This window comes from Caretta caretta, chromosome 1 (genome assembly GCF_965140235.1).
Source record: "Caretta caretta isolate rCarCar2 chromosome 1, rCarCar1.hap1, whole genome shotgun sequence".
In the NCBI taxonomy this organism is placed as follows: Eukaryota; Metazoa; Chordata; order Testudines; family Cheloniidae; genus Caretta; species Caretta caretta.
This window is the reverse complement of record NC_134206.1, coordinates 258,855,208-258,883,169: the sequence shown is the minus strand read 5'-3', so window position 1 is coordinate 258,883,169 and position 27,962 is coordinate 258,855,208. Positions and strand designations below refer to the sequence as shown.

The 27,962-nt window shown below is 53.3% G+C and overlaps 2 protein-coding genes across 5 annotated transcripts; both read left to right on the top strand.

The window, feature by feature from the left end:
- The first annotated feature begins 1,995 nt into the window (after nucleotides 1-1,995).
- SSTR3 (somatostatin receptor 3) lies at nucleotides 1,996-11,224 on the top strand. Its single transcript, XM_048833220.2, has 2 exons — nucleotides 1,996-2,651; nucleotides 6,073-11,224. The coding sequence occupies exon 2, from the start codon at nucleotides 6,110-6,112 to the stop codon at nucleotides 7,328-7,330; it is 1,221 nt and encodes a 406-aa protein (XP_048689177.1). The 5' UTR covers nucleotides 1,996-2,651; nucleotides 6,073-6,109; the 3' UTR covers nucleotides 7,331-11,224.
- Nucleotides 11,225-14,522: 3,298 nt separating this feature from the next.
- Nucleotides 14,523-23,491, top strand: C1QTNF6 (C1q and TNF related 6). Of its 4 annotated transcripts, none has more exons than XM_048833373.2 (3): nucleotides 14,523-14,697; nucleotides 19,113-19,362; nucleotides 20,739-23,491. In XM_048833373.2, the coding sequence occupies exons 2-3, from the start codon at nucleotides 19,119-19,121 to the stop codon at nucleotides 21,284-21,286; spliced, it is 792 nt and encodes a 263-aa protein (XP_048689330.1). In that variant the 5' UTR covers nucleotides 14,523-14,697; nucleotides 19,113-19,118; the 3' UTR covers nucleotides 21,287-23,491. The 4 variants fall into 4 exon arrangements, with proteins under 4 accessions (XP_048689330.1, XP_048689339.2, XP_074979792.1 ...); XM_048833382.2 differs by lacking the exon at nucleotides 14,523-14,697 and adding an exon at nucleotides 15,704-16,715; XM_075123691.1 differs by lacking the exon at nucleotides 14,523-14,697 and adding an exon at nucleotides 17,532-17,643.
- The last annotated feature ends 4,471 nt before the right edge of the window (nucleotides 23,492-27,962 follow it).

Sequence of the window (27,962 nt, the reverse complement as noted above, 5' to 3'; positions counted from 1 at the left end):
AACACCAGAATCTATCACCAACCCCAAGCTTTCAAAACTCATGAGTCAGGCAGGCCTCCCCCACCCCCCCAACAAATCATGAGAGTGGCTTAAAATCTGAGGACTCATCCCAGGCTGAGGTGTCGGCAGAGGAGGTTTGGGAACTAATCGATAAATTAAACAAATAACTTTTTCACACCCCTGAGCGCCATAGCTATGTTGATCTACATTTTAAGTGTAAACCAGGCCTAAGCCAGCATTGCGGTCCTTTTATTGCAGCTCAGCTGACACAAAAAGGTTCCAGCAGAGCCCAGAACTGGGATCCCAAACTGTAAGCTGCAAGCAAGCTGGGAGGGGTTGCAAGCACTTTGCAGGATAGGATTAGAATTCAAAATGACCTTGACAAATTGGAGAATTGCTCTGAAATCAAGATGAACATCAATGAAGACAAGTGCCAAGTACTACACATAGGAAGGAAAAATCAAATGCACAACTACAATATGGGAATTAACAGGCTAGGCGGTAGTCCTGCAGAAAAGGATCTGGGGTTTATTGGATCACAAATTGAATATGAGCCAGCAGTGTGATGCAGTTGCAAAAAAAGGCTAATATCACTCTGGGGTGTATTAACAGGAGTGTTGTATGTAAGACATGGGAGGTAACTGTCGTACTCCATTCTGCACTGGGGAGGCCTCACCTGGGGAACTGTGTCCAGTTCTTTCCTAAAGTGTGGACAAATGGGAGGGAGTCCAGAGGAGAGCAACAAAGAGGATAGGGTTCGAAAACCTGACCTATGAGGAAAGGTTGAAAAAACTGGGCGTGCTTAATCTTGAGAAAAGAAGACTTGCGGTGCAGGGACCTGATAACAGTCTTCAGCTATGTTAAGAGCTGTTATAAAGAGGACGGTGATCAATTGTCTTCTATGTCCACTGAAGGTAGGACAAGAAGTAATGGGACTTAATCTGCAGCAAGGGAGATTTAGGTTCGATATCCGGAAAAACTTGCTAACTACAAGGGTAGTTAGGCTCTGGACCAGGCTTCCAAGGGCAGTTGTGGAATCCCCCATCACGGGAGGTTTTTAAGAACAGGTTGGACAAATACCTGTCAGGGATGCTCTAGGTTTACTTGGCCCTGCCTCAGCACATGGGACACGGGACTTGAGTCGACAACTCAAGGTCCTCTCCAGCCCTACATTTCTGTGATTTTATGTTCAGTCGATGGAGTTGCACTTGTGCCCATTTGTATCAGGTCCGAATTTGGCCCTAGGAGCTCAGATATTGAAGGTGGGAAGTGGCAACCAGCAGGATCTCAGATGCGCCCCAGAGAGGAATAGGAAACAAACAGAAATCACTCTCATGAAGGAGGTGAGGAAAGGAGCCAGGGAAAGAGAAGCCATTAGTGGGAGGCCCGCAGAAGGAACAATGCTTGGCAATGTGGGGTTATTGTTTTTATCCAGAGGGAGTGTTTGCAGAGGGGGCTGGATTTCTCCCCTTGGAGCCAATCCCTTTCTGAGCCCGAGATCTGATCACCTGTTTGCTGAGGTGAGGCAATGGGCAGAGGAAGGGGGGGTCTCGTTCCCTAGGAGAGCTCCAGCAGGGAAATGGAATGTGCCCTCAGATAGGTAGGTGGTAGAGACAGAAAGATCCCTACTCCCCCATTCACCCTCCCTTGTCCTATTGGAGATGCTTGTGGGACAGAGGCGGAGAGAAGGGTGGCAGTGGAAGCTGGGGTTCATGCCCCCCCTCTGAGACCCCTACATATACCAATGCGCTGTGATCATGATGAAGCCCTGAGGGCACCAATTGTGCCTGCCTAGACTGTAAGCCCCTTGGGGCAGGGAACTCCTCTGCTGCACGTCCGTAATCCCCCACCTCGCCTGCGGCCCTATAGAAAAACTCCCCCTAGAGAGTAGGGCTCAGCCACCTGCTCCATCCAGCCTGCCTCCCCTGCACTGCGTTCTCACAGCACCCAGCCGCTCTCTGCATCTCTCCTTTCCTGCTTTCACTCTCCTCCACTCCCCCTCATTCCTTCTCCGTGTCTGGCTTGCCCTCCGTCACCATCTGTCACAACCACCCCCTCATTCCTGTTCTCTCTCTCCCTCCCCCTCTTCCTTTCTCCCTCCCTCCCTCTCTCTCTCCATCATAATCACTCTGGTACTCCCCTCTTTTCCTTCTCCCCGTTCTCCCTCCCCTACCATTCATTCTCTCTCTCTTATTCTCATGCTCTCTCTCCCCCCCACCCCACCAAGTCTATGCTGATTGGCTGATGGGATCATTCCCGGGAGTAACTGACACGCTTGATATACCTAACCCTGTCCACCAAGCCCCCACTTCAGTGGGTGGAGAGCTGGAGAGGTGAGTCCTGGCTCCCCTGAGCGGTGCTGGGAGCTGGATCTGGTCCCTGCAGCAGGCAAGCCCTGGAGACCAGATGGGAGAGTGTGAACATCCAGATGAGGCAGTGCTGGAGGAAGGCAGAAAAGTCCCACCACCTCTGGAACAGCAGAAGAGGTGAGGGCAGCAGGCACCTCTGGAGAGAAGTGTGACAAGCAATTCCAGCCCCTCAAGGACTCAAACCACACAGAGATTTCATTGGGAAATTGTTTTTAAAGGAGAAGAAACAATATGACACACATTCTCCCTGCGCGTGGAGGAACATGTAAATTCCATTGACGCGTAAGTACCAGGCAGATCTGCCTCCTCTTTCCGCCCTCTCCTCCAGGCGCTCTCATGTGCAGAAGTTGGTTCTGCCGTCCCCCCACATGGAACCTGCTGCCTCCCCTGCCCTGCTCCGTCCCCACAGACTGGGGGCTGGCGACGGCCATGGTGTCTGTACCCAGTGCAGGGGGTGAGAGAGTCATGAACTGGAGTAGGAATGAATGGGGGCAAGGCAAGGTGGGAGGGACGGAGAAGGTGCAGGATTCGAGAGGGATGCTATGTACATTGTTGCAGGGAATTCTAGGTGGGTTTCCCATCACTTACAAAGCTGATCTATACTTGGGTGATTCCCTTCCCTCCCCCCAATTTCTCCCTCTGATTCCTCATTTCCCACTGACAATGTGGAGTAAAAAGGTTTCTTATTCCTAAAGACTTTGGATTTATTAGATAAAAATAGAAATTGGCATTTACCTCACAAACCCCCACCTCCCTGGGTCCCCAACCCCTCAGCACAAACACACTCGTACCACTGTTATTGTTTATTTGCATTACTGCAGTACCTAGAGACCCCATCAGGTGCCCCAGTACAAAAAGTCCTGGCCCCAAAGAGCTTATAAGCTAAGTAACCAGGTTTTTGATCCTATACCTCAATAGTTTCCTCAGCCTCATTGGGTCCACCACATCTGCACCCCCCTCCCAGAGGTCCAACCACACCAATACTCCCATGATCCCCATGCCTGCAGTCAGAGCGCCCACTGAGATCCATTGCCTCTACCTGCTGCTCTTTATGGGACTTAGATTTCAACACTCCTTACTTCCTGCCATCAGCCTATTCCTATTCTCTAGGTATGTCTACATGGCACACTAAGTCTGGGCTCTGACTCAAGTTTGAGCCCAAGCCCCCTTCCGTCCACACACAAATCAGCCTGCCTTGGGTCAGCAAGCATTCAGGACCTGGGTGGGTCAGAGCCTGAGTCCAGTTGAGACTCAGGTCCAAGCCCTGTCATTGTGCAGTGGGGAGGCAGGTCAAGTCACTGACCTGAGTCAGAAGATCTGCGTAGCGCAATATGGACATGTTAACACAGCTGTAAGACTTGGGGCCAGCAATTGTAAACTCAGGCATACAATGCAGGGTGGATGCTCAAGTGTGAGGTTGGAAACACTGCGTCCACAAGCCCAGGTCCCACAGACCTGGGCTTTACTGTGCAGTGGGGACATACCCTCTATCACTCTACCTGGCCCCCATGCCTGCCACTCCCCTGAAAAAATGAACATGTATATACACCACTGAGAAGGCTCTGGAAAAGCTTGGAGAAGAGTTCAAAGAATCATAAAGGTTAGAAATTGGAAAGGATTGAATCATAGAATTATAAAACCAGAGGGTTAGAAGGGACCTCAGGGATCATCTAGTCTAACCCCCTGCCAAGATGCAGGATAAGCTTTCTATTCAGTCCATCTTTCCCGCCAGCGCATGGCAGCCCCTTGCAGTGTATTCTCAGGGCTTTGCCTGCCTCGTATTAAGTGGCCCAAGTGATGGGGCTTCCATTGCAAAGTTATTCCACAGTCCAATGGACTTCACTGTCAGGAAACCTGAGCTTCCCATTGTTCAATTTCATCCCATTACACCCCCCTTAGACTTCCCTAAACTGATCAGCTCCCTCTCTGGGCATTTCCACTCTATCCCTGTCATAAACCAGAAGCTCATTCAACACAGATAACAAGGATAACGTAAGGATGTCCTAGTTGTGTTTGGTAGAGAATCAGGGCAGAGGGTGTCTGCTGGAATGTGGGCACAAGTAGAAGGTGTGAAACACGGGAGGCGCGGTGGTGACCAGAGGAGGTGTATCTGAGAGGTTCATCACAACACATTCCGATATGATAAGAACCAGCCCAAACCTCAGACTTTGCCTGAGGCTTCCAGAAGTTTGATTAATGTTTTAGATTTTTAATATCAAATTTTGCCTGCCCTGGTTTTGTACTGTTTGAAAAACACCATGAGGGAAAATAGTTCTTAGCTAATTTCTGAACTGCTGGAGATGGGTAGGATTGGAAATCATGTCCTTTGAGATTCCCAGCCCTTGTTACGAGGGAAAAGCTGGGCTAAGCTTTGAAACATTGAGGGGTCTCCCGGCCCAGACCCTCAGGTGAGACTGGGGTGGGAAAGGTGCCATCTATTCCTGGGGCTAAGCATCCATCCCCTTCCATGCAAGTCGTCCCCACTTACAATATGGCTATTTGAGGAGCTAACCAAGCAGTGGGATCAACACACCAAAGGGTGACAAAGGCATGGGGCTGCCATTTGAAATCTCAGAGGGGCTCTTCCAGATGCTAATCCAAGAGCATCGCAGACATGCCACCATAGAAGCCTCTGGCATAGCTTGGGGCAAGAGGCTGTGTCTCCACACTTTGCCCTGTGCTGGGCTGCGGCTCCCACATGGCCCCAGCCCCGCCGCAAAGAATCGTGTCCCTCCTGTCCCATGTTCAATCTCTGCCATTGTCAGTGGAGGTCTGGCACACACACAAGCTGCCTGTTTGTGCAGGGTTCACTCTAAGCGTTTCCATGCCAAAGCCTGATGTGATGGGCAATTGGGCATCAAAAGATTAAGAGCCCTTGAAGTTTATTTTGGTGCTGTGGAGTGGTAAGGCAGGGACGTCCCCTTCCATTAGGGACTTGGATTCGAGAAGGCTGAGAGCTGCTGCTGCGGTGCAGGGAGAGTGAGAGCGGGTGGTCGCTGGATGTATAACGCCATCTGCCTCCAATGGGAATGTTATAAATACTCCATCTCCTCCTTTATTCATGTGCAGGGATGATGCAAACCTGCCTCTCCTTCTTCCAGGACACTAAGCCAAGCCTCTGACAGTTGCTCTGGACTTCAAGGGGATTTCTCAGCCTCAGTGGTGGGGGTGGACAATAATGTCCTGGTCCAATTGCCCAGGCAGCAGTGTTGATGCAGAGAGCACGTAGGCAATGTGGAGGCAAGGTCTGGGTGGGGCAGCTTCACTGAGGGACCCTGCCTGGGAGTTCTTCCCCAGGATAGACGTAAGGAATATGCTCCTGGGCCAGTGTAAAGAGGCTTCAGCATACATGAGAAGCAGGCCCCCTGAAACTAACTTCACCAGTCCCTGAGCCATTTTCAATAGGAAACGGAGGCCTGTGATTGCTCCCTTGGTCTCTTTCCCCTGGGAAGTCCCTTGGCTGTATACCAGGCCATTTTCCTGCTGGTCCCGATCACCCAATGGTGGTTCTTAAACAGCTGGTCACATCTGACATTCTCCCATGTGCTCCAGAGACTCTGGCATCTGAACCCCCCTCTTCTTCCCACCTGTGGCTGTGCCCACGTGTCGTTATGCCTGCTGTTTTATCTGTGGCTTGTTCGGCTCTGACTTTTAAAGTGTAAATACCTTTCTTCTTCCTCTCCTCCTGCCTCCAACTCTCCAGCTGACCCAGTGGGAGATCGCCCCATCCTTCCTCTGCCATGGACTCTCCTGCTTTCGCCTTCCCCACTCCTGTGGCTTCTGAGGAGGGGAACATCTCCACCAGCTGGGCAAGTTCTACCCCGGGGAACCTATCCACAGCTGCCAGCCCGGGCATGGATGTCAGCGGAGTCCTCATCCCTCTGGTCTACCTCATTGTCTGCGTGGTTGGGCTGGTTGGGAACTCCCTGGTCATCTACGTGGTCCTGTGCCACTCGGTGAGCGAATCGGTGACCAACGTCTATATCCTCAACCTGGCGCTGGCGGACGAGCTGTTCATGCTGGGGCTGCCTTTCCTGGCTGCGCAGAATGCTCTCTCCTATTGGCCCTTTGGCTCCTTCATGTGCCGCCTGGTGATGGCCGTGGATGCCATAAACCAGTTCACAAGCATCTTCTGCCTGACTGTGATGAGCGTCGACCGCTACCTGGCCGTGGTGCACCCAGGGAAATCGTCAAAGTGGCGGACGGCCCGCGTGGCCAAGGCCGTTAGCGCCACGGTGTGGGTGCTGTCGTCAGTCGTGGTGTTGCCGGTGGTGGTGTTCTCGAACGTCCCCCTGGGGATGAGCACCTGCCACATCCAGTGGCCCGAGCCAGCCTCCATGTGGAGAGCTGGCTTTATCATCTACACGGCCGCGCTGGGCTTCTTCGGGCCGCTGCTAGTGATCTGCCTCTGCTACCTGCTCATCGTCGTCAAGGTCCGCTCTTCCGGCCGGAGGGTGCGGGCCCTTTCGGCCAAGCGCAAGCGGTCAGAGCGCAGGGTCACTCGCATGGTGGTGGCTGTGGTGGCCGTCTTCGTGCTCTGCTGGCTTCCCTTCTACGTGCTCAACATCATCAACGTGGTCTGCCCGCTGCCCGAGGAGCCGTCTCTCTTCGGGGTCTACTTCCTCGTCGTGGTGCTGCCCTACGCCAACAGCTGCGCCAACCCCATCATCTACGGCTTCCTCTCCTACCGGTTCAAGCAGGGTTTCCGCAGGGCCATCCTGAGGCCGTCCCGCCGGGTGCAGAGCCAGGAGGTGCAGAGCCAGGCACGCCCCCCAGAGAAGACGGAAGAGGAGGAGGAGGAAGCGGAGGAGAGCGGGGTCAGCAAGATTGCCCAGAATGGCAATGGCAGACAGGAGTGTCCCCTGGCCAGTGCAGCAGCAGGAGGCAGTGAGCAGAAGCCACTCCCGGAGGAGCCTGGGAGCTGTGATAAACCCAATGCACTGCACATCAGTTATTTGTAGAGAACGGAAGGGGGAGGCTCTGTCCCTCAGTCTCCTGGACACTCCAGTCTGTATCTGTGGGGGGTTGCGGACTGCGAGGCAGCAAGGTCTAAGGTCTAAGGTTGAAGATGAGGCGAGCTCGAGGAGTGTCGGGAAGGGCAGAGCGCCTCCTGTGACTTCAGAAATCCCTGTGGGAGGCGTGGGGCAACAGCAACTGGGCTGGGCTCGGAAGGGGGACTGGATAAGGGCAGACGGGGGTGGGGAGCTACAGAGAGGAGTCCAGCACTGAATCCCCCTATAACCCACATAGAGTATTATGAGTGGTTGCCAATTACTCTAATGCCCTCGTCACTGCCCAAGTTGTTCCAGTGTCCATGGGAACCAGACACTCTGGGGCAGGATCATGGGAACAATTCCCACCCCCCAACAAACACATAAAGTCTGCCCCCTAGGGCTGTCATAGAATCATAAAATATCAGGGTTGGAACGGACCTCAGGAAGTCAACTAGTCCAACCCCCTGCTCAAAGCAGGACCAATCCCCAATTTTTGCCCCAGATCCCTAAATGGCCCCCTCAAGGATTGAATTTACAACCCTGGGTTTAGCAGGCCAATGATCAAACCACTGAGCTATCCCTTCCCACTGTCCTCCCCAGCTGCTCTAGTATCTCTTGGGGACAGCTCCCCACCTCCTGTATGATCTGATACTGTCTCAACTGCATGGAATATCCTGGTTCTTTAAAGGGTTCTCACGTCCCACCTGCAGACTGTTCTGATAGGGCTGGTTTAGGACAGTGGAGCAGAGTATGAGACACACCCTTCCCCATCTCGAGATCCCAGGGTTTCATGGTGTTATTGTGCCCTGGTGGACGACTGAAGAAGACCAAGAGGCCACGGGTTGGGGGCAGGGCGTTCTGCAAGCTGTAATTTCCACCACCCTCCTCCATCTTATCACGAATAGACATAAAGATTTAGGACCCCGTGAACAATTTCAAAGGATCAGTCTGTGTGGTGTGCGTATGATTGTGCTGGGAGGATGAGGGCACATGTGTGAAAAACGGGGGTGGCTGTGGGCAGGGGGGCAGCTGTGTGGGAGTTAGGGTTGCCAGGTGGCTGGCTTTTGACTGGAAAGTCCAGTCAAAAGAGGACCTGTGCAGTGTCTGGGGGTTTTGGACACCAAAAGTCCGGTTACCGCACTGACCAGCCTCCGCTGCCGGGTGGGTGGGAAGAGCAGCTGCTGCTGGAAAAGCTCAGTTGATGGACTGGAGAGAAGCTTAAGAACTGGCTCCCAGCTCCGGGGGAGAGGAGGTAGGTACCGCCTTCTCAGCTGGGGCTCGCTCCACCCTCCCATGTCCCCTCACTCTTGCTCCAGGGACTGACACCCCCCTCTGCTGGGCCCCTGATTGTCCCCTGCCCTGCCATGCCCCAATTGGGCAAGCAGGCAGGCTCCATGTCAGCTCCTCCCAGCCCGCTCTGCAGGTGGCAGACGAGTCCCATGGGAGAGTGGAGCGAGCGACTGGGAGGAGGCTGTAGTGTCTGGTTTTTAAAAAATTGGAAAGTTGGCAACCATACTGGGAGTGAATTTTTGAGAATATGGTAATGCCCATATAGCTGTATGGTGGGCAGATTTGTGTGTGTGTGTACAGGGGTTCGGGACTGTTTTTTCCGTGGGTGTGTGTATGTGAGGTTTTTGTACAGGTACAAGGACTGATTTTGTCTCTGTGGGGGTGTTTGTACAGGTGCAGGGGTTGATTTGTCTTTGGGTGTCTCTGTGGGGGTGTCTGTACAGGTGCAGGGGGTTGATTGTCTCTGTGGGGGTGTCTGTATGGGTGCAGGGGGTTGATTTGTCTCTGGCAGTGTCCGTGGGGTGTCTGTACAGGGGTGGGAGCGCATGGGTACGAAGGTGGATTTATCTGCATGTGTGTGGTGGAGAGGTGGCTACATATGGGGGTGTATGTGTGAGCATCTCTCCCTCTCCCTTGCTCCATTCCTGCAGGTTCTGATAAATGCCTCTCCCCATATCTTGAACTTTTCTATAAATGCTGTTGCTAAGATACAGCGATCAGTAAGAGCGACTTTAAATCCAGAGTCTTCGGTAGGATTCTGGGCACCTTCCTCCAGGGGCGGCTTTGGGGAAATTGGAGGCAGCGTGGGCGTGTGTGTGTTAAAGACCAGCCAAAAGGAGAAAGTGCTCCAAGAGATAAGGAAGATCCTGCGGGATATGTAAACGGTGTCTCTCTGGGGCAGAAATACTTTTCAGTTCAAGGGGCATCTCCGAGAGGGAGGGGGCAAGACTGTGAGGGGCTAGTTGTATCATCGTAGGGAGCAGCCACAAGACCAAAAACACAGAACAGATTTGAAGCCAGGGTAGAAAAATGCAGTGGGAACAGCAGAGAAAGCAGGCTTGAATGGTAAGATCAGCCGCACAATGGAATCACGTTCCTGAGGAACAAATTCACTCAGAATCAATATGTGGCTAAATGAGAACTTGTTGGTCACTGTGGCGATACCCAAGCCCAGGGAAAGCAGCCAGGGCTGGGCAAGGAGTGTACTAGGGTGGGTGTCTTCCAGCTGGACTGGCTGTCAAGGAGGGTTAACAGATACTGACCCAGCTGTCTTGGTGCTGGATTGTCTGTGACTGGGGGTGGGGTTAGGGCTGATACCCCTAACCCTGCAGTCCCAGCACTGGACTCTCTGTGAGTAATAACCCTCCCCCCACCCCAGGCCCATCGTTTCTTCTCTTTGAACCCAGTGTCTTGGTACCAGACAATCCATGAGTGAAGAGTAATCCCCACAAATCCCCTTTTCTGATTCCTGAAGCATCCACCCTTGTGCCAGATATTGCAAGACTCTCTTTGGTGAAATGCATTCCCTTTGCTTGGCTGGGAAAGGGGTGCACGTATAAAGATAGGTATATATCACAACGTGAGATTTCAGGGCCTTAGCATCTGATCTCTTTCCTTGTAAATCACTTGTTGTGGTGACTCTTCATGTCCCCTCCTTTCTCCTATATCTCTGGAGGCTCAATCCATGCAGAGATACACTCTCATGGACTCTAATGCAGTCTGCAGTCTAAGGAGCAAACCCACAGCAATTGCAGGGAGTTAGCCAATCTCAGTGGCTAGCCAAAAAGGCCATTCTGACTGTGGAAAGAATTCCAGCTGTCATCTGGTCACCAGGAAGAGACGGGATCATGAGATCCCCACCAAACCATGACGATCTTCCAGAGCTCCCGTCTATGGCATGGTATAAGAGACAACAGGTACTGGAGAGGAAAGGGCCTAGATTCCACAATGATAGAGGTAAATAGAAAAGGAGTACTAGTGGCACCTTAGAGACTAACCAATTTATTTGAGCATAAGCTTATGAAGTGAGCTGTAGCTCACGAATACAGACTAACACGGCTGCTACTCTGAAACCTGTCATTATGAGAGGTAAATAGGTAGATGTCTTGATCCTGCTATTAGGTGGTATCACAGCAAGGGCAATGCTGGGTAATTCTGAAGCAAAAAGGACTGCTGGAAGACAGTAGTGAAGATGGCATTGGACTTCTGGGAAGGGAGGCAGCTGATGGCTTATTTCTGAGCAATGAGTGGAATGAGTGTAACAGCCGGGAGAGGACACAGCAGGAGAGAGGCAGCTCAGAGTACATGGAGAGCAGACACATGAAGGTTTCCCATCTCCTTTTAGACTGGCTACATGACTGCTCTAGCTCCTGGCTTGGGGAGGGAGGGATCCCTGGCTGTCAATTATATTATCAATGTACTATGCATGCCACCTGGGCCATAGGATGAAGTAGAAACCCTTTGCCAGATTCATGGATTAGGGGGAACAAATAGAAAATGAAAAACAAATCTTTTTTTTTTTTCAAAAAGTCAGAAAAAAAATTAAAATAAAAAATTGTCTGCAGAACTTTCCCTTGTTGATGAAAAGGCTGGTTTTCATTGAGGGGGTAGGGGAGTGAAAAATTTCAGCTAGTTCTGTCCCACAGCCCTACCTGCCCCTGTTCCTCTCACTGCTGAGTTCACAGCTGCAGTCTGCTTGTGCTGCCGTGTGCAAATTGCTAATTGCATTCATGTGGCTGGCCCTGTGCATCCCTTCTGGTTTGGGCCCTGCAGTGGGCTGGCTCTGGGAAAGATAGGGGCTGAAGTCATGCACAGCAGCTAGTTGAATTCTGGACATGTTCAGGGGGATTTGTTCTAATCAGACGTGGAAATGGATTTTTCTATTCTGGCTGCAGAGAAACAGAGATAAGGGTGCCATCAAACCCTCCGCCACACAAAGGGTTTCATTCTTATCACGTAGAGACTAGAGCTGCAAGTCTAGCAGAGGCCACAGCTCTTCCAGCAGCCCCTGCAATGCCTCTTTCCTGCTTGTATTTGATCATAGTCAGGGTGCTTAGAAATAAAAGGACCCCGTTCTGCTGGCACTGCAAGAATGTGTGTGTGCGCTTGCCAGCATGCGCATGCGTGTGTGTATTTAAAGCAGGGCTCTGATTACTGACCTTGAAAATATACTCACAACACAACACCCTATGTACCCCCACTAAGCCACAGTCTGCACCCACACAGTCACTGAGCTGTACCTACTCCCTGCTCGACCATACCCTGCTGCTGTAACTTTGTTGAAGAGAACTTTGCAGAGATGAAAAGGGCCACGTGGAGGGGTTCAGCCTCACTGAGGGGAGGGCACGTTACAAGGCTGTGCTGCTTACACAGCCTGCACTTGATATCCTTCTCAGCTATTTTCAGGAAGCCATTGTTTACACGATCCGTATGGTAAAACAGCAGCTCCGATAAGGTGAATGGCAAACCCACGCAGGCACATGGCATGTGCCTTCGCTTCTGAATTGTTTGGAGCATGGGTCAAGGCTGCAGGCTGGGGGTGGTTTCTAAACAGTTCTTGATGCAGGAGAACCAAACACACAAAAATGCAGAGAGATGTGAACAGATTAGATGCTCCCTGATCTCCTGGGGAATGCAATAGCGAACTGAAACCCTTTATCTGCTTGAACGAGGGGAAAATATGCAAATATTTGCTCGTGAAAACTTAGTGTTCTTTGCCTTCCCAAGCTTAAAATATGCAAATGCAAACATAAGGCACCCACCTTGCACAGATCTCACACCCAGACACACAAAACCCCCGGCACAGAAACACAGACGCAGCGCCCATCTAAACACATGCACGCTCAGCGTAACAGGTACCATCTAATAAGTATACACTCCCCCTGTGGGACACAAATGCAACCCTAAAAATATACACACAGATGCATACATGTAAAAACATATCATAGAATCATAGAATAGCAGGGTTGGAAGGGACTTCAGGAGGTCATCTAGTTCAACATCCTGCTCAAAGCATATATGTGCATGCTAACTCATGTATGGTGCCTAGGCAGGCATTTAGAAACACGCTTGCAACACATCCTGTTCCCTGCAAATGGTGTTATATCAGCATCTCCAGTTAAGTGAGGAGCAAGGGGCTGTAGTACAGGAAGACACCTTGCCTAGCACATTCTGTGCCTGTTGTCGGCCATAGGTACAGCTGCACCCATGTTTTTAAGGCCTGCGGTAGGCAGGGCTAAACTGCTTGGGCACCATGGCTTCATCCGACACTCACTGCAATAAATGGTAGTCTTTCCACTGACCATAGTGGGATTTGGGCTGAGCCCCATGCGAAGAAGACTTACAGCGTTGCCAAGACAGGCAGCTGCACTTCCTGCTCACAACCGGGCCCAGAACATGCCAGTGTGGACAAGGCTTGAAGCAGAGAGAAAATCTAATCATGCCTGTAAGTGCTGCTCCCCGTTTCTCCTGCAGGGGGAGCTATTTGCTCACATTGGCCCCTATCCCGCTACACCTGCCCCCCCTGCAATATCAGGGCTGCCCAGTTCCCAGCACAGCTGTCAAGGCAGATTTGAGGGGGCAGGAGTAGGGGTGAGCAAGGCCCAAACCATGAGATTCCCATTACTCCCTTGCAGACAGTTCCTAGCGGTGGCCAAGGTAACACTACCACACGTGCTGGCCAACACAAAGCAAGCAGAATATTTCCTCAGGGTGGGAGGTGGGTAGTTCTGTCCTGCAGAAGTGGGGTCTCCCCACCTGGAGGCGCCCTGTGCTGGGAGGGGCACAGTCTCCTCCACTCTGAAAATGTGGAATTGTGCAGGGCAGCTGACTGTGGGTCTGGGCATGGCTTTGGGGCTGGGCATGAGGCGAGTGGGAGGAGAGTGGGTCATGTGAGCAAATGGGACCCCTGTGTGAAGAGCCAGGACTGAGCAAACGGCTTAGATGGCAACCCAAACCAGCCCTGCACTCCAGCTATCTGTGAGACCCCTCTCATTTAGGTGACTTTAATGTGCTCCTTGCTGGGGGGGCCTGGGCGAAAGGCCCTGCAAATGGGGCAGATGCAGGGGTGCAACGTCACCGCCTGTGCACCACGAAGCAAGTGCGTTCGCGCTGAGCTGCTGCACAGGAAGAACAGACGAAAGCAGAAGCAAACCTGGACGCAGGCAGTGCTTTACATTTTCCAAAGGCGCCCTAAAATCCTGCAGCTGCCCTCCCTAGGACATGGACCAGTCTGGGGCTCTCCTTCGCTGTCATTTCAGGCTCCATCTAGCCTTAATTCATCCTCCGGCAGAGCTGTGGATGGCACTGCACTGGGTGCATAAAACACAGGCCTCGGAGGGTCTACTAACATGAAGTAATTTAGCCTCATAACATCCCTGCAAGGTAAGAATTAGGGCTGAGATGATCAGATGTGACTAGTAATTCTGGGGGCCCAACCTGAGCTGCCTTAAAGGGGCCTGGCTGTCAGAGGGCAGGAGCTCAGCACTTCCTGACAATCAGGCCCCTTTATGGTGTCTTTTGGGTACCTAAATATTCAGGTACCTAAAATGACTGGTCATTTTTCAATATCTTGGCCTATTGGCCCATTTCACTAAGGCCAGGAGAGCCTAAGTGACTTGCCTGTAACACAGTGAGTTAGTGGCAGGGCTGGGAAGATAACAGAGGATTAACAACTCCCTGCGCTGACTATTAGAAAGCACTCACTCCTTTCCAGGACAGAGCTGGCTCTGCTTCTAAGGAGTAGGCCCTGCTCTAAAAGGGGAATCAGCTGTTGAGTTGAACAATGGGGGCGGGGTGGGGGGGAGGAGGAGAGAAAGGCGGGAGATTGCTTAGCCTGGTACAGTCCACAGCATGAGGGAGGGACTCACAAAGGACCAGACCCTCCTCCAAGGGAGGATGGAAAAGAGTAATTACATAAGAGTCCTTGGCCAGCAGCTGGTTTCAATCAGCTGGGCCTCCTCTCAGGGGCTCCTCTTGCAGTGCTAACAAGGAGCAGCTGAGGATACACGTAGCTCAGTGCAGGACCTCTCTTAAGGGGTTCAGAGGTAAGGGGTTCCCTGTCTTCCACTTGCAAGGCAAAGCACCTGGAGAGTGGGAAGGGGTGGAAATAGAAAAGCTACTTAATGATAAAGGATAAGTGGCTGGGAAGAAGTGGGAAGGGGCTATTTGCCTTCCTCCAGATATGCATAATGCCTCTAGCCTAGAGAAAGAGCCAGCTCTGCTCAGTGACTGTGGATGATGCAAGGAAGCGTGTGTTTGTCCGTGCGGTGCTTGGACTGCAGGGGGTTGGAGGAGCTCCTGTGATTAGGCCAGGAAGGAGTCAGTGCAGGGGAGGGGACAGTAGTCCTTCTCGATTGGGTTAGGGGACACTTGCAGGGGATGGGTGGCGGGGAGACAGGGCAGGGGTCAGTCTCTGTAGATAGGTTAGGAGTCGTGCATGTGATGGGTGGGGAGGGACAATGTAATGAAGGGGACAGTGGGGAAGCTCATTTCTTTCACCCTCCAGGTTTTGTCCAGTGGGGGGCGGGGGAGCAGCTGCACTTCAGCAGAGAGTACTGGAATCCAATCTGGCAAGAGCTTTCCTGGGTTGGCTTCAAGGCAGAGAGAAAGCATATGTGTGCGCATGCGCAAAGCCCTGTGGATTCCCCATGTGCTCTTGATCAGATGATAAAATAGCCCATGTAAACCATGTTTTTACCCACTCCGCTAGCTCACAAGAGTGTAGAGAGAAGATGGAAGCCAACCTTCTCCCACTGCTCCAAGGAAAAATGTCTCCCATAGATAAGGTGCTGAGCTGCAAAAGGGGCTGGAAAATATCTTACTTGGAAATAGTCAATAGCTCCCAGCTGAGCTAGGCGAGGGGTCAGCAACCTTTCAGAAGTAGGGTGCCAAGTCTTCATTTATTCACTCTAATTTAAGGTTTCGCGTGCCAGTAATACATTTAAACATTTTTAGAAGGCCTCTTTCTGTAAGTCTATAATATATAACTAAACTATTGTTGTATGTAAAGTAAATAAGGTTTTAAAAATGTTTAAGAAGCTTCATTTAAAATTATATTAAAATGCAGAGCCCCCGGCCCGGTGGCCAGGACCCAGGCACGGTGAGTGCCACTGAAAATCAGCTCGCATGCCGCCTTTGGCACATGTGCCATAGGTTGCCTACCCCTGAGCTAGGCCAAGATGACTCGGAGACTGGCTCTACCTTCATATTCACTCAGTGCTGTGGCTTCACTTTCACACCCCGCAGTAGGCTCCCAACCCTAAGAATAATAATGTTTAGCATTCTACAAAAAATTAACTAATTAAGCCTCCCCACTAGATATGGGAGGTAGCTAATTCAGGGTCATAATCTCTGTCACTATCAACTAGCACAACTCCATTAGCAGGGAATTTGGCCTAGCATCCCCATTTTACATATGGGGAAACTGAGGCACAGAGAGGTGACCAGGCAGGTCCATGGCAGAACCTGGATTAGAAGTCAGGAGTACTGTTGTGAATTGCTGAAGAGCACCTCTGCCCTGGTGAGTCCACCCTGCCGGCTGGGACGAAAGGGGCATGTGTCTATGTGCGTTCACTTGTGGGGGTTCCAGTAGAATAGGCAGGGCAATAACATCTCCAGTGCTCCCCCTCCCTCCTTTGCCCCACGCTCTCTGCACATATTTCCCCAGACTTTCCGTTTGCTTTACCAGTGGTGCTGGGGTTCTTGCCAAGCCACAGCTACTCCTCGGGAAGCGAGCCGGCTGTAACCGCCTCTGACTCCCAAACTAAACAAATTGGAAAAACTTTTCCTTTCCTCAGGCTCCCATGGCCTGTTAAACATTCTCCAGCTTCCCTCTGGAATTACAGGAGTGGAGCAAACCTGCTGAGTCGACACTTATGCTCACAAGGTGGAGGGGGAAATCGCTTTGCTCACCCCTGGCTGTCCATCCCCAGGAACGGGGCCGCAGGCCTGAGCCAGGTCTGACTAGAGAAGGAGCCTGGAAGGCCTCTGGCTTAGCTGCATGGGGAATTGAGGGTAAAGGGAACCCTGCAACAGCATGGCATCTCGGCCCCAGACCCATCACGTAAGGCCCATTGCAGATGGCATGATGAGCTAGCCCAGGGCTGGCTACAAAGAGCCATGTACACACCTGGCTCGAGAGTGCTAGCTGGGGAAGAGTTGGTGGTGTGGGCTTTCCCCAGCGAGGTCACGTTTCAGAGCGTTTCCAGCTGGAGACGCCCTTTCTGGGCAAGATTTCAGGCAGAGGACATGACCCGTGTGCCAGAGAGGGAACCAAAACAGGGAAGAGACAGATCCCTGCCCCAGTCAATAGGAGGCGCTGTAAGGAAATGGAGCAGAGGAGGGAACACTGGGGAAAGCCTGCCCTAGCCACCCAGTAGGGGCTGGGGGTGAGCATCAGCTCTGCCCCAGTGGCAGCAGGGGGGCTAATGCATGGGCAGGCCAGTAGCGAGGAGTGGGTCATGCGGGGGGGATGTTTGTGCAGGGCTCGGGGCCCGCGGTGCCGCAGCAGAGCAGAGGGGGCTGGCAGGGAAAGGTCAGGCCTGGAGGGACTGTCTCGGCCAGAAGGGTAAGTGATGGACGGGGACTTGCCCAATGCCCCTGCTCCCGAGGGACACCCCCTGTGCGTGTCAAACCCGAGCAGGGAGCTGCTGCCACTGCCCCCGGGGGGGCTTGAAGGCAGGGCCCGGGGCTGGGGCGAGGGGGGGGGTCTCCTCGCTTTCCAACCTTCCCCAGCCGCACGCAAGGGTTAAAGGCGGCGGTGCGGGGAGAAGGGGGCGCGCCGGGGGCGGGGAGGGAGGCGCAGACCGGCTCTGCGCCGAAGCCAGCGGTTTGCGGTGCCTTTGGCGGCAGCGAGCGAGCGAGCGAGCTCCCCGCGCCCTGCGACTCGGGGCGGGCGGCGCCAGCAGAGGCTGCCCGGCCAGCAGCGGGGCGTGAGCGGCTCGCAGCGCCCGGGGACCCTTCCGCCGGCGGCCTGTCGCCTCTCCTCCAGGGTGAGCCGGGGGCGAGGGCTGCGGGTTGGATCGCAAGCGCGGCTCGCCGGGGCCCTTTGCGCCCCCCAGCTCCGGCGTAGGCGCGGCCAGGCGGAGCTGAGCAACCACGCGGCCCCTTCTGCGCTGCCCCTCGGAAGGCTCCTGCTGTGGGAGCACCGCAGGGCCAGAGGTGGCCCTCGGCTGCCTGCCCCGGCTTCGTGCCGCTGAGAGCAGAAGCTGGCCACTGCTAGCTAAGCCTGCAACGCCGCTCCCCCCCCATGTAAATATTGCTACTCCCCCACGGGGGGCTGAGCCAGAGAGGGGGGAAGTGACTTGGCCAAGGTCACAGACTCAGTCAGTGGAGAGGACTCAGCAGCATGCGGTTTCTAGTCCTGTGAGCGGGTCACCAGGCCGCACCTTGTGACCTTGGCCGTGATGGAACAGTACCCACTGGGGCGTGAGCTGGCTAGATGCTCTCTAATGGGGATTTAGGGCAAGGCTCCAATGAAAGAAAACACCCATTGCTGAGTGAGCCGCAAGAAGTTTGTCTGGGACCCTCCCGCAAGGTTAGAAAGTGATTTGATTTCAGAGTAACAGCCGTGTTAGTCTGTATTCGCAAAAAGAAAAGGAGGACTTGTGGCACCTCAGAGACTAAAAAACTTATTTGAGCATAAGCTTTTGTGAGCTACAGCGGATGCATCCGATGAAGTGAGCTGTAGCTCACGAAAGCTCATGCTCAAATAAATTGGCTAGTCTCTAAGGTGCCACAAGTCCTCCTTTTCTTAAGGTGATTTGAGGCTCCCATGAGCTAACAGGTTTATCGTTCCCCTACAAGATCTCCTGTCCGTCCTGATAGCAGCAGACCGCTCAGAAATACCCTGGTAATGTGCTTTCCCCCCGCGCCCCAATATGTCAGGGCATCAGCTCAGAAGTAGGTATGGTTTCGGCTTTGCCAGCTGTATGAGGTGAGAAAATGACCCAAGCAGGATGTTTTTAGTGTTGTAAGGTCACGACCCTTATCGCAGAGCTAACCTCAGACCTGAGTTTGTTTTCCTCACCAGGGGCTTCTGGATTTGCCTCTTCTCCTTTTATTGCAGCCTGAAGATTGAATCCCCAGGCACTGGTGCCCTGGGTTCCACTGGTTGCACTGTGGGTGCTGGTGCTGTAGGTTCTGGAGGACAGGCCTCCTCTTAGCGCCAGGACTCCAGGGAGTCAGGCATGCCCTAGCCGTGACACCACTAGGCTTGGCCTGCAGCCTTAGCCCTCCAGGGACAGCCATGTATTAGATTCCAAAGTAGCAGCTCTCTACAGAACAGTTACTAACTCTGTCTTTCTATCTCCTTCTTTCCCTCTCTGCTCCCGCGATGAAATGAACTGGCTTTAGCCACAGAGAATGGAGGTGCAGTGCCCTGCCCTTTCGTGTTGGCCTCTGCCTTGGCTCAGTCATCCCCTTCTTCTGTCTCTCTCTCTTACTGGCTCATGTCTTCCAGGTCACTATGGTAATGATTCAGCTACGAGCTCGCGTGGCCTTCCTTGTGCTCCCTCTGTTTGTATTTGGGGCACCTGCTGATGAGCCCGACCCCAAAGAAGCAACCACCCTCCCAAATGGCTGCAGACGCTGCTGCGACCCACTGGATTCCCATGGCTCCTCAGAGGTCACCCCCAGCCCTGCCGGACGCCATTCGTCACTGTACCCAATGCCAGAGGTGCGTCCGTACATCAACATCACCATACTGAAGGGTAAGTGCCAAGCCGGTGTGCCTGGGACCCAAGGTCTGCTTGGGAACCAGCTTCACCCTAGTGAAAGGTAAGGTTCTGTGCTGGCATACCAGTGCCCACAGACTACCAGTGACTTCAGTGTCACCATACAGAAGGGCAACTGGTACATGCTAGCATAGCCAGTGCATCAGTTATACCCATCAAACTCCCAGTTGCCAGACTGAAGGGCATGCCCCAGCATATCCAGTTCCTGATGTCCAGACTGATGGATGTCTAGTTGTCTGTCATTATCAAGGGAACGTGCCCATGCTGGTACGTGTAGACTTGGGCTCATGTCGCCAGAGAGGTGCAATCAGCCTGTAGAATGCTGGTTTTCCCCTGAACCCAGCAGTCGTCCTGCTGTAGCCTCTGAATTCAGGGGAGCCACATCTTCTCCTGCTTTCCACTGGCTCCTGTTTATTGCCACTGGGGGAGAAGCATCAGCAGTTGCCTCTTGCCAGTCTGAACCTACTTCAGGATCAGGCTGTCCTGCAGTGCAGAGGGAGGGAGCAGCGGGTCTTTCCCCAGCCAGGAAGAAGGAGAGGGCGTGCTGTTAACAAAGACACAGTGTCAGCACTAATGTCCTGTGCCGGGAAGGCTAATGGGAGGCCATCTCCGTGGATCTCATGTCATCTGGGAGAGGGAGGAGGGGAATGACGTGAGCCCTAACATTCACTTTTCTTCCCAGGCAGCTAGGAGGATGGTTGCATGAACACCCCAACACTCATATTTGCAAAGTGTGACTTCCAGCCAAGACCTGCTCCAGGCAGCTCCTGCTGGCTTAGCTCAGGGTGGAATGGGGGTGGCTCCCCAGTGCAGATCAGCTACTTCCTCAAGGGTCCCCATTTGAATCTCAGCTGTGCTTAATGCATAGGATGTGCATGCATGGTGAGTCCTGGCACCGAATGGGAGATTCTGCTCTTTGGATCCAGTTCATCATTGCTCTGCAGCCCCTTTGTGCTCGCTAGGCATAGGGGTGCTCAGAACCACCTCCAGAACAGCTCCCAGCAGTGGGGGCATTCTGGGGACAGAGCAGGGAGGGGGTGGCCGGGGGAACCGGTGCTCAAGGAAGTTTACGTTCCTGCAAAGGCCCAAAGAGGCCTGTGAAACAGGGTAACAAGTTAGGGGTGCCCTAGCCTGTGTGGGAGGCTGCACTGGTCCCCACAGCCCCTGAACAGGGAAGGCACAGACTACCTGTGCTGGTGTCTGCACAGGGAAGAATCAGGTTCTCTGTATACAGCTCTAGTTTCTGGCCACAACCTTGGCCTCCTCAAGACAGCCCAGTGCTTGGCAGCTTTCACATCTCGCTTGGCAGCTTTCACATCTCATGGAGTGCATCCCTCTGCTTTGTTTCCTAGGAGACAAAGGAGATCGGGGGGAGCCTGGGATTCCAGGGAAATGGGGAAAAGAGGGGGCACCAGGCGAGCGGGGCTCCCAGGGTCAGAAAGGCAGCAAGGGGCAGATGGGTGCCCCGGGGGATCCCTGCAAGCACCAGTATGCCGCTTTCTCGGTGGGCCGCAAGAAGGCACTGCACAGCAGCGAGGGCTACCAGGCCCTGATCTTCGACACCGTCTTCGTCAACCTCTACGGCCACTTCGACATGTTCAAAGGCAAGTTCTACTGCTACACGGCCGGCCTCTACTACTTCAGCCTAAACGTCCACACCTGGAACTTCAAGGAGACCTACATGCACGTCATGCACAACGACCAGGAGCAGGTCATCCTGTATGCCCAGCCCAGTGACCGCAGTATCATGCAGAGCCAGAGCCTCATGCTGGAGCTGCGGGAAAACGATGAGGTCTGGGTGCGCCTCTACAAGCGGGAGCGGGAGAACGCCATCTACAGTGATGATGTGGACATCTACATCACCTTCAGCGGCTATTTGATCAAACCCAGCCTGGAATGACCACCCTCCTCCCTGTCTGTCCTTCTCTCTCTTGCTCCTTCTCTCTTTTCACTGCCTACAATCACTGCAAACTACAGGGGAGGAAATGGACTGGGGGTTCCCTGGGAGGGTCATGGGGTGGGAGGGCACCAGGGAGCCCGAAAGAAAACACCAGTTCTCCAAATCAGGGCCATCCTCATTCAAAGTGTGTCATTGGCTTCCAGGATAGCCCCATTCGCCTTGAATAGAAGGTGCCTCAGGTCACCACTAGTCTTGCTAGGTCATGTGAGCCTTCCCACGGCCTAACACGGCAGTAGGGACACAGGAATTGATACAAAGCAAGGGAGTGATGGTACAGTCCCCGGCTGTGGAAACTGTCACTCATCTGGGACGTAGAGGACCGGATCCTCCGCTGGTGTAAATCGGTGTCGCTCCACTGAAGTCAACAGAGTCACACCCAGCTACACCTGCTGTGGATCTAGCCCTAAGTGTTGAAAGAGAGCGAGACCCTGTCGGCCATCAGCAAAGCTCCCCTCCAAGCCTCCCATGGGGTGCTCTCCAGTCTCAACTCTCGTGTCGGGTTCAAAGCCATGCCAGCTTTGGACTGTTCCTTTTCTGGAGGCTGAAAGCAGACCTGCTCCTGCTCCCCCACCCCCACCAGATTTACACCAGCGTAACTCTATCGACTTCAGCAGCATTCCCCCTACTGCACGCTGGTGTGAGAAGAGAATCCAGCCCAGTGGTCAGCCACTGGATTCCACTGCCACAGTCCCCTGGGCATGACTGGAACAGCTCTGCTAGGAGACCATCATTCCTTTAAAATCCCACCTCCAATCCATTTGAGAACACAATGGGGAGGGACTGGCTGAGTCTGGTGGTAGGTAACACCTTCTACTACTAATGCACAGGGTCAGCTTCTGTCCGGTACCTCCCTGCTACTCCAATGGAAGAGGGATAGCCAGTGGTTGCTTGGTAGCCTGTACAAGGTGAGTTGGGCATCTCAGTCCTGCTCCCAGTGAACAGGTGTCCACATCATCAAAAACGTCCCCATCTCTGACTCTGTCTCCTTTGCTGGTGATCTCAGTGGAGAAGCCACGGAGACTGAAATACACGCCCATCCCTCGCAGTCGGGTCAGACACGTTGGCAGGGCTGCACGGCAAAGCTTGTGCTCCCACGGCCTGTGCGTGACAGCTGGGGTTTTCAGCGGCCCTCAGCGCTGACCTCGCTCTGCTCCCGCTGACATCAAAGGGAGCTTTGCCACTGACTTCACTAGCAGCAGAATCAGCTCTGAGTGCTTTTGCAAACCCCACGCTACGTGTACTGAGGACACACTAAAGATGAGATGCCAGGCTGTCACTGGGTCCATTTTCCACAGGATGGAACTCACACCAGAAAGACATCAGAGGGAAAGAAAAGGAGAGGTGAACTCGAGGGCACTGCAGGCCAGTTTCTCTCTTGTTCATATTGCTGCCCCTCATTTCCTCAGGATGAGGAGCTGAGGGGAAAGGATCGAGTCTCAGGACCTTCCCCACATGACCCTCATAACCGCTTGGATTAGCACAACTGGTATGAAAAGCAGGGTCCCTCCAAGGAAGGTTGGTCCTATCAGGGGCCCCGTGTGTCTGATGGAATGCCAGGGTGTGATGTGTGAGGAACATGGAGACTGGAATTCCCCTTTCCCGGCCCAGCGGAGTGTGGAAAGACTCCAGAGTCGGGCTTGGGGGAGTCATGAGGGAGCCACATGCTGGGGGTGAGGTTTAGGAGTGAAGGAACTAGCAATTGAATTCCTCTCCCTCTCTTTTTAGAAGCCACAGACTGCCAACCCAGCTGTTGTGTATTTACAGTGTGTGGCGTCCCTGTGTCTCCCCAGAGAGCAGCAGGAATCTCTAATGCTGAATAACTTCCAGACCTGAGCTCTGAACTCCCTCCCTTTCCAATGTCACTGTTTACTTCTGCAGGGTGAGGGCCAGCTCAAACAGTCCAAAGGGGCAGCTGGTCGGTGCTTAAAATGCATTGGGGGGCAGGGGAATGTGCGTTTTGTGGGCCAGCTTCAGCCCCTTGGTGCTAAACCAGGTTTCAAGAGTCACTGGTGCTTACTGGGTGGGGTGTCAGGGTAGCAGAGACACACAGTACTGTGGACTTAATGGTGCTTTACATTACAGAAAACTACCAAGAACTTTTGTATATATGTTTTCAGTTTTATTAAAACTTTTTTTGCACTTTGAGATGATTTCCCTTATAGGATCATTTCTTTCTGTCTCCAGTCAGGTTAAGGCAAGGGGCCCCACTGGTCTGGGAGGCCAGAAGACCTGGCTTCTATTCCTGGCGCAGTCACTCACCCACTGAGTGACTCTCGGTGCCTCTGTTTCTCCATCTGTCAGACGGAGATAATGATGCTCAACCTCCTTTGTAAAGGGCTTTGAGATCTATGGATGAAAGGCGCTATGTGAGATTTGTCATTAGTAGGACATTTCTAATCCTTCATAGAAAATGTTCTCAGCTACCAAAGCTCCAAGACAGTGCAGGAGTTATTGGAGAATAAACTACTAGCGAAGGGAAAAGTACAAGTTGTTTGAGGGGTCTTTTTAGCTGAACATGGGGAAGGAGCTGGAAGTCGCTTGTAAGAGAACAGATGTTTTTTCTTGTGCTGTTGCTGATCTTGGTCCTGGTTGGCTGCTCTACACAGGAAGAACGGGCTTTCCCTGTGGTATTTCCAGGAAGATGTGACGTCTGAACCATAGCGGAGGGAAATGAAGTAATTGAATGAACGTTTACAAACGTCGGTAATGTTACGGGGCGGGGTGAGGGGGGAGTTTGAGAGCCAGGTTGAGGTGATGGCTCAGGCTGGGGAGATCTGTGGGGGAAAGTGGAGGCCTGGGGATGGCTCAGCTTTGGGTCTTATGTAAGACCCTGGTCTCAGCTGCCTCATGTGCCAGGAGCCTCTGATTGGTTTTTAACTCATTTGGGATGGGATGGGGCAGATATAATTACATTCCTCCTCCCTCTCTCCATGGTCCCAGTGCCAGTTCCGGACTCCAGGCTGGAACCTTGCACATCTCCAGGTCCTGCCTGAGCCGCTGTGGCTTTTCTCTCCTACCCCACCCTTAATAGAACGAAACAAACAGGAAGATCCTCAGGAAGCGCAGAGCATGCTCACATCCCAGTGCCATTAGCGGAGATGCTGCTAGAATCGCTATGTCTATTGCACCCCAGTGTAGCCCCTGCAGGAGCCATTCGGTAGGGTGGGGTGAGGGGCTGACATGCTCAGCCTTTGTGTGATTTGAGCAAATAATGCCCTTTCTTTTGCTCCCTCGCTGATCACCCCCACTTCATTCCACACAAGGGGAAGCTGCATTAATGGCCTAGCTAGCTTGGCCACCTGGCACTGAGTGACGGGCCATCCTGACTGACTGAGAAGGAAGGTGCCCAGCACACCAGTGAGGGCTGGCCTGTGAGTCAGCCATTTACTAGCCAGTGTGATGTGTACTAATCTCAGGTGGACCATGGCATTTTCCTTTATGACTCCACATATACAAGGTGAATGAGTGATACCAAGCCTTAAAGGGATCTCACAGCCCAGCTGGCTGCATAGCCATAGTATTTTGTTAGTGCCTGTCAGAGCATCAGGGCTCAAATAGCTTGTTTGACCCACTGACAAGGCTGCTTCGCCAGCCACTGACTCACCTCAGGGTCTCCAGGCCAAACTCATAGCTAGTGTAAACAGCATTGACTTCAATGGAACTGTTCTGGTTTACAGGAGCTGAGGATCTGGCTCACCCTGTTTTGAGGGATCACATGAATAACGTGGTGAAAGAGTGGCAATGTAGCCTAGTGGTTAAAGCACTCGTCTGGGATTCAAGAGTTGCGGGTTCTGTTCCTGACTCTGCTGCTGACTTACTGGGTGCTTGTGCAAGTCAGGCTGTCAGTGTGTGCCTCAGTTTCCTTATCTGTAAGATAAGGATACTGGTCTCCTTTGTAAAGCACTTTGAGAGTGGTGACTGAAAAGCCCTCTATAACAGGTGGGTTTTATTATTCGTTAGTGTTCAAAGGTGCCTGCCGAAGGACTGTCCCTTTAATTGCTTCCTGCCCCTTTGTGATCTAACAGGTAAAGTGGGGGAAGTGAGAGATCAGAGGCGTGAGGACAGGCTATCCTGGAGGAAGAAATGGTGGCTGCAGCCCCAGCCCAGTTGGAGAGCTGTGCAGTAGCTCCTTGCCACGTGTTACTCCCCCTTCCTACCCACCCCCAAGAAAAAGAGATGGAAAAAAAAAATCAAGGGAGAAGCAGGGAGGGGAGGGAGAGAGAGCCCAGCACCAAAGAGAGCGTCCCAGAAGGGGACCACCTTCTGCAGCCGTGCCACACATGCAGTGGGGGGGGAGGAGGAGCACCAAACACGGTCCACAGGCCCGTTGTTGCAAACTCCAAGGCAGCTGTCAGCTGGCCCCCTGGCCTAGCTGGGCATCGTGGTCGGCCCCAAGGGGAGCACTGGTATGCGTGTCAGGGCATTCAATGGGCTCTACTGACAGGCCCGCCGGGGAGCTTTGCTCAGCGCAGTCCGCTTGGGAGCCAGCTGTGCTGTGATGTGGCTGGTTTTCCCTCCAGCCCAGCCTGCCCTTCCCCCGCCCCTGTGAGATGCTCGAACCCAAGCGAGGTTTACAGCTGGGAGCAGGGAAGAATGCTCTGGCCAGCAGCACCGAGAGCTGGTATAAAAGCAGGCTGAGCAGCCCCAGCGTCCCTCCCTGCACGTTCCCACTTGGTGCCTGTGGCGAATTAATCACCACACAGCTCGCCTCCTTCTCTTTTCCATGCTAAGTGCAGGGAGCAGGCGAGACCCTCCAGCGGCAGAGCGCCCCCTCCTGGCACCAGGCTGGGCTGCTGGAGGTGGGCCATGGCAGGTGAGACAGAGAGAGCAGCTCCATCAGCAGTGTGACCCTGCGCACCATGGGAGGGAGAGGGCAGCAGGACAGCAGCACAGAGCCTGTGCTACGAGGCTGGGGGCTGGAGCACGGCCAGGTGGTGAAGGGCAGACTCTCCAGCAGCACTGCAGGGTCTAGCTCGGAGCCGCAGTCTGGTATCACCCATCCCCAGGTGGACACATCTCACCTTTTACCCACAGAAACAGTTGCCCTTTTCAAGCCCAGCTTTGCCGTTGAGACGACTTGAGGAGGAGGCAGGGGAGGGGCTGGGGCGCTGTGTGAATGGCTCCCCGGGTCACTTTGATCTCCCCCTTGCCCAGGTTTGAGTGGCAGGACAGAGGACATGCACTCAGGCTTGTGACATGTTTGCAGCCCATGGGCTTGTCTTGTTGTGCCTCTGAGACACTTGCCACACAAACTGCCAGGGCGTCACTGCAGACTGAGAGCCCTTTTCATTCCCTATTGTCAGTGGTTAAAGTAGATTGTCCTAAAATGAGGGGCTCTTGCCACACTGCGGGCCTGATCTATTGAAGTCATTGGGAGTCTTTCCACTGACCTCACTGGGTTTAGGATCAGACCCTGTCTGAGGGGAACGGGGAGCTTTGGGGCAGTGCCCCTTATCTCAACTAGGGAGCCCTCCCTCAGCTTTCAGGAGGGGAGCTCCCCACAGTCCCCACTTTAACTCTGGCCTGTTTCCATAAACATAGTGAAATGACTCTGACACGGACTGCTCTCTAGGAGTCCCGGGTTCCGCTGGCAGAGTCTCAGAGGTGACCAGATCTCCAGGGCTTCTGGATAGGAACCCTACCACAACAGAAACATGTGTATGTGTGTGCGTGCAGGTCAATCACGATTTTCGGGGGCCTGTCATCTATCTGTCAAGCCCAGCTTGTAGGTCATTTAAAAAGTCCAGCATGTGTATTGGTTGTTGTGACACCTACACTGGGCCTCCCGGGGCTGTGTTAAAGCAATACACATCCTCAGGCAAGTCATGACAGTGGCCCCACCCCCTACATGGAGCAGTGGTGGCTGTGAGGCAGGGTAGCAGCAGACTGCACACACACACACCCCGCCCCCCACTTACCCAGCAATGGGGTGTACGTTTTGGCCGGGCTAGGTTTGCAGCACTCCTTCTGCTCCTCCCACGGAGTCCTTGGCCTTGTCCCCTAAGCAGTGGGTCTTGGAGTTAACAGCCATTGAGGTGGAGCGACTGTTTCAGGCTCTCTGCAGACTCAGGCGGACAGTGCTGCTTTGGTTACACATTTTCAAGCTTTGCTTTGCAGCTGTGAGGGCTAGAACCTTTTTTTAATGAAAGCTGAGAGTCTGCTGCTGTCATGTGACTCCAGGAACTGGGCCGCAGGCATTGGCCTGAGGTACTTATGCTTTAATCCAGCCTCCCCCTATTGTGAGGCAGCATCAGTATTATTATGCACTAAGTGATGACAATGCCCTGGGCGCTGGTGTGCGATTCGGTTGTGTCACATGATTCTTTTCTCCTGCAGGGTTAAAAACAAGCACAGGACAGCTCTTGGGGTGGGAGAGGGTGGAACCCTCTTTTGCATTGCACTCTGCTTGGCCAGCATTCTGGTGGGCCCACTTTCCCCTTGTTTTATGTTTCATTCCAGTGTCAGCTGGCTCTGTCATTTCAAAGACCCTCAAAGGAGGGCCCTGGGTGTGAAGTGGAGGGGGAGCAATCAGAGGGTCAGATGAGGACTGAGAAAAGCAACAGGAAAGGGTCAGAGACCTAGCTCTCTCACCTGAGCTGCTTCTCTTTGGTTAAAG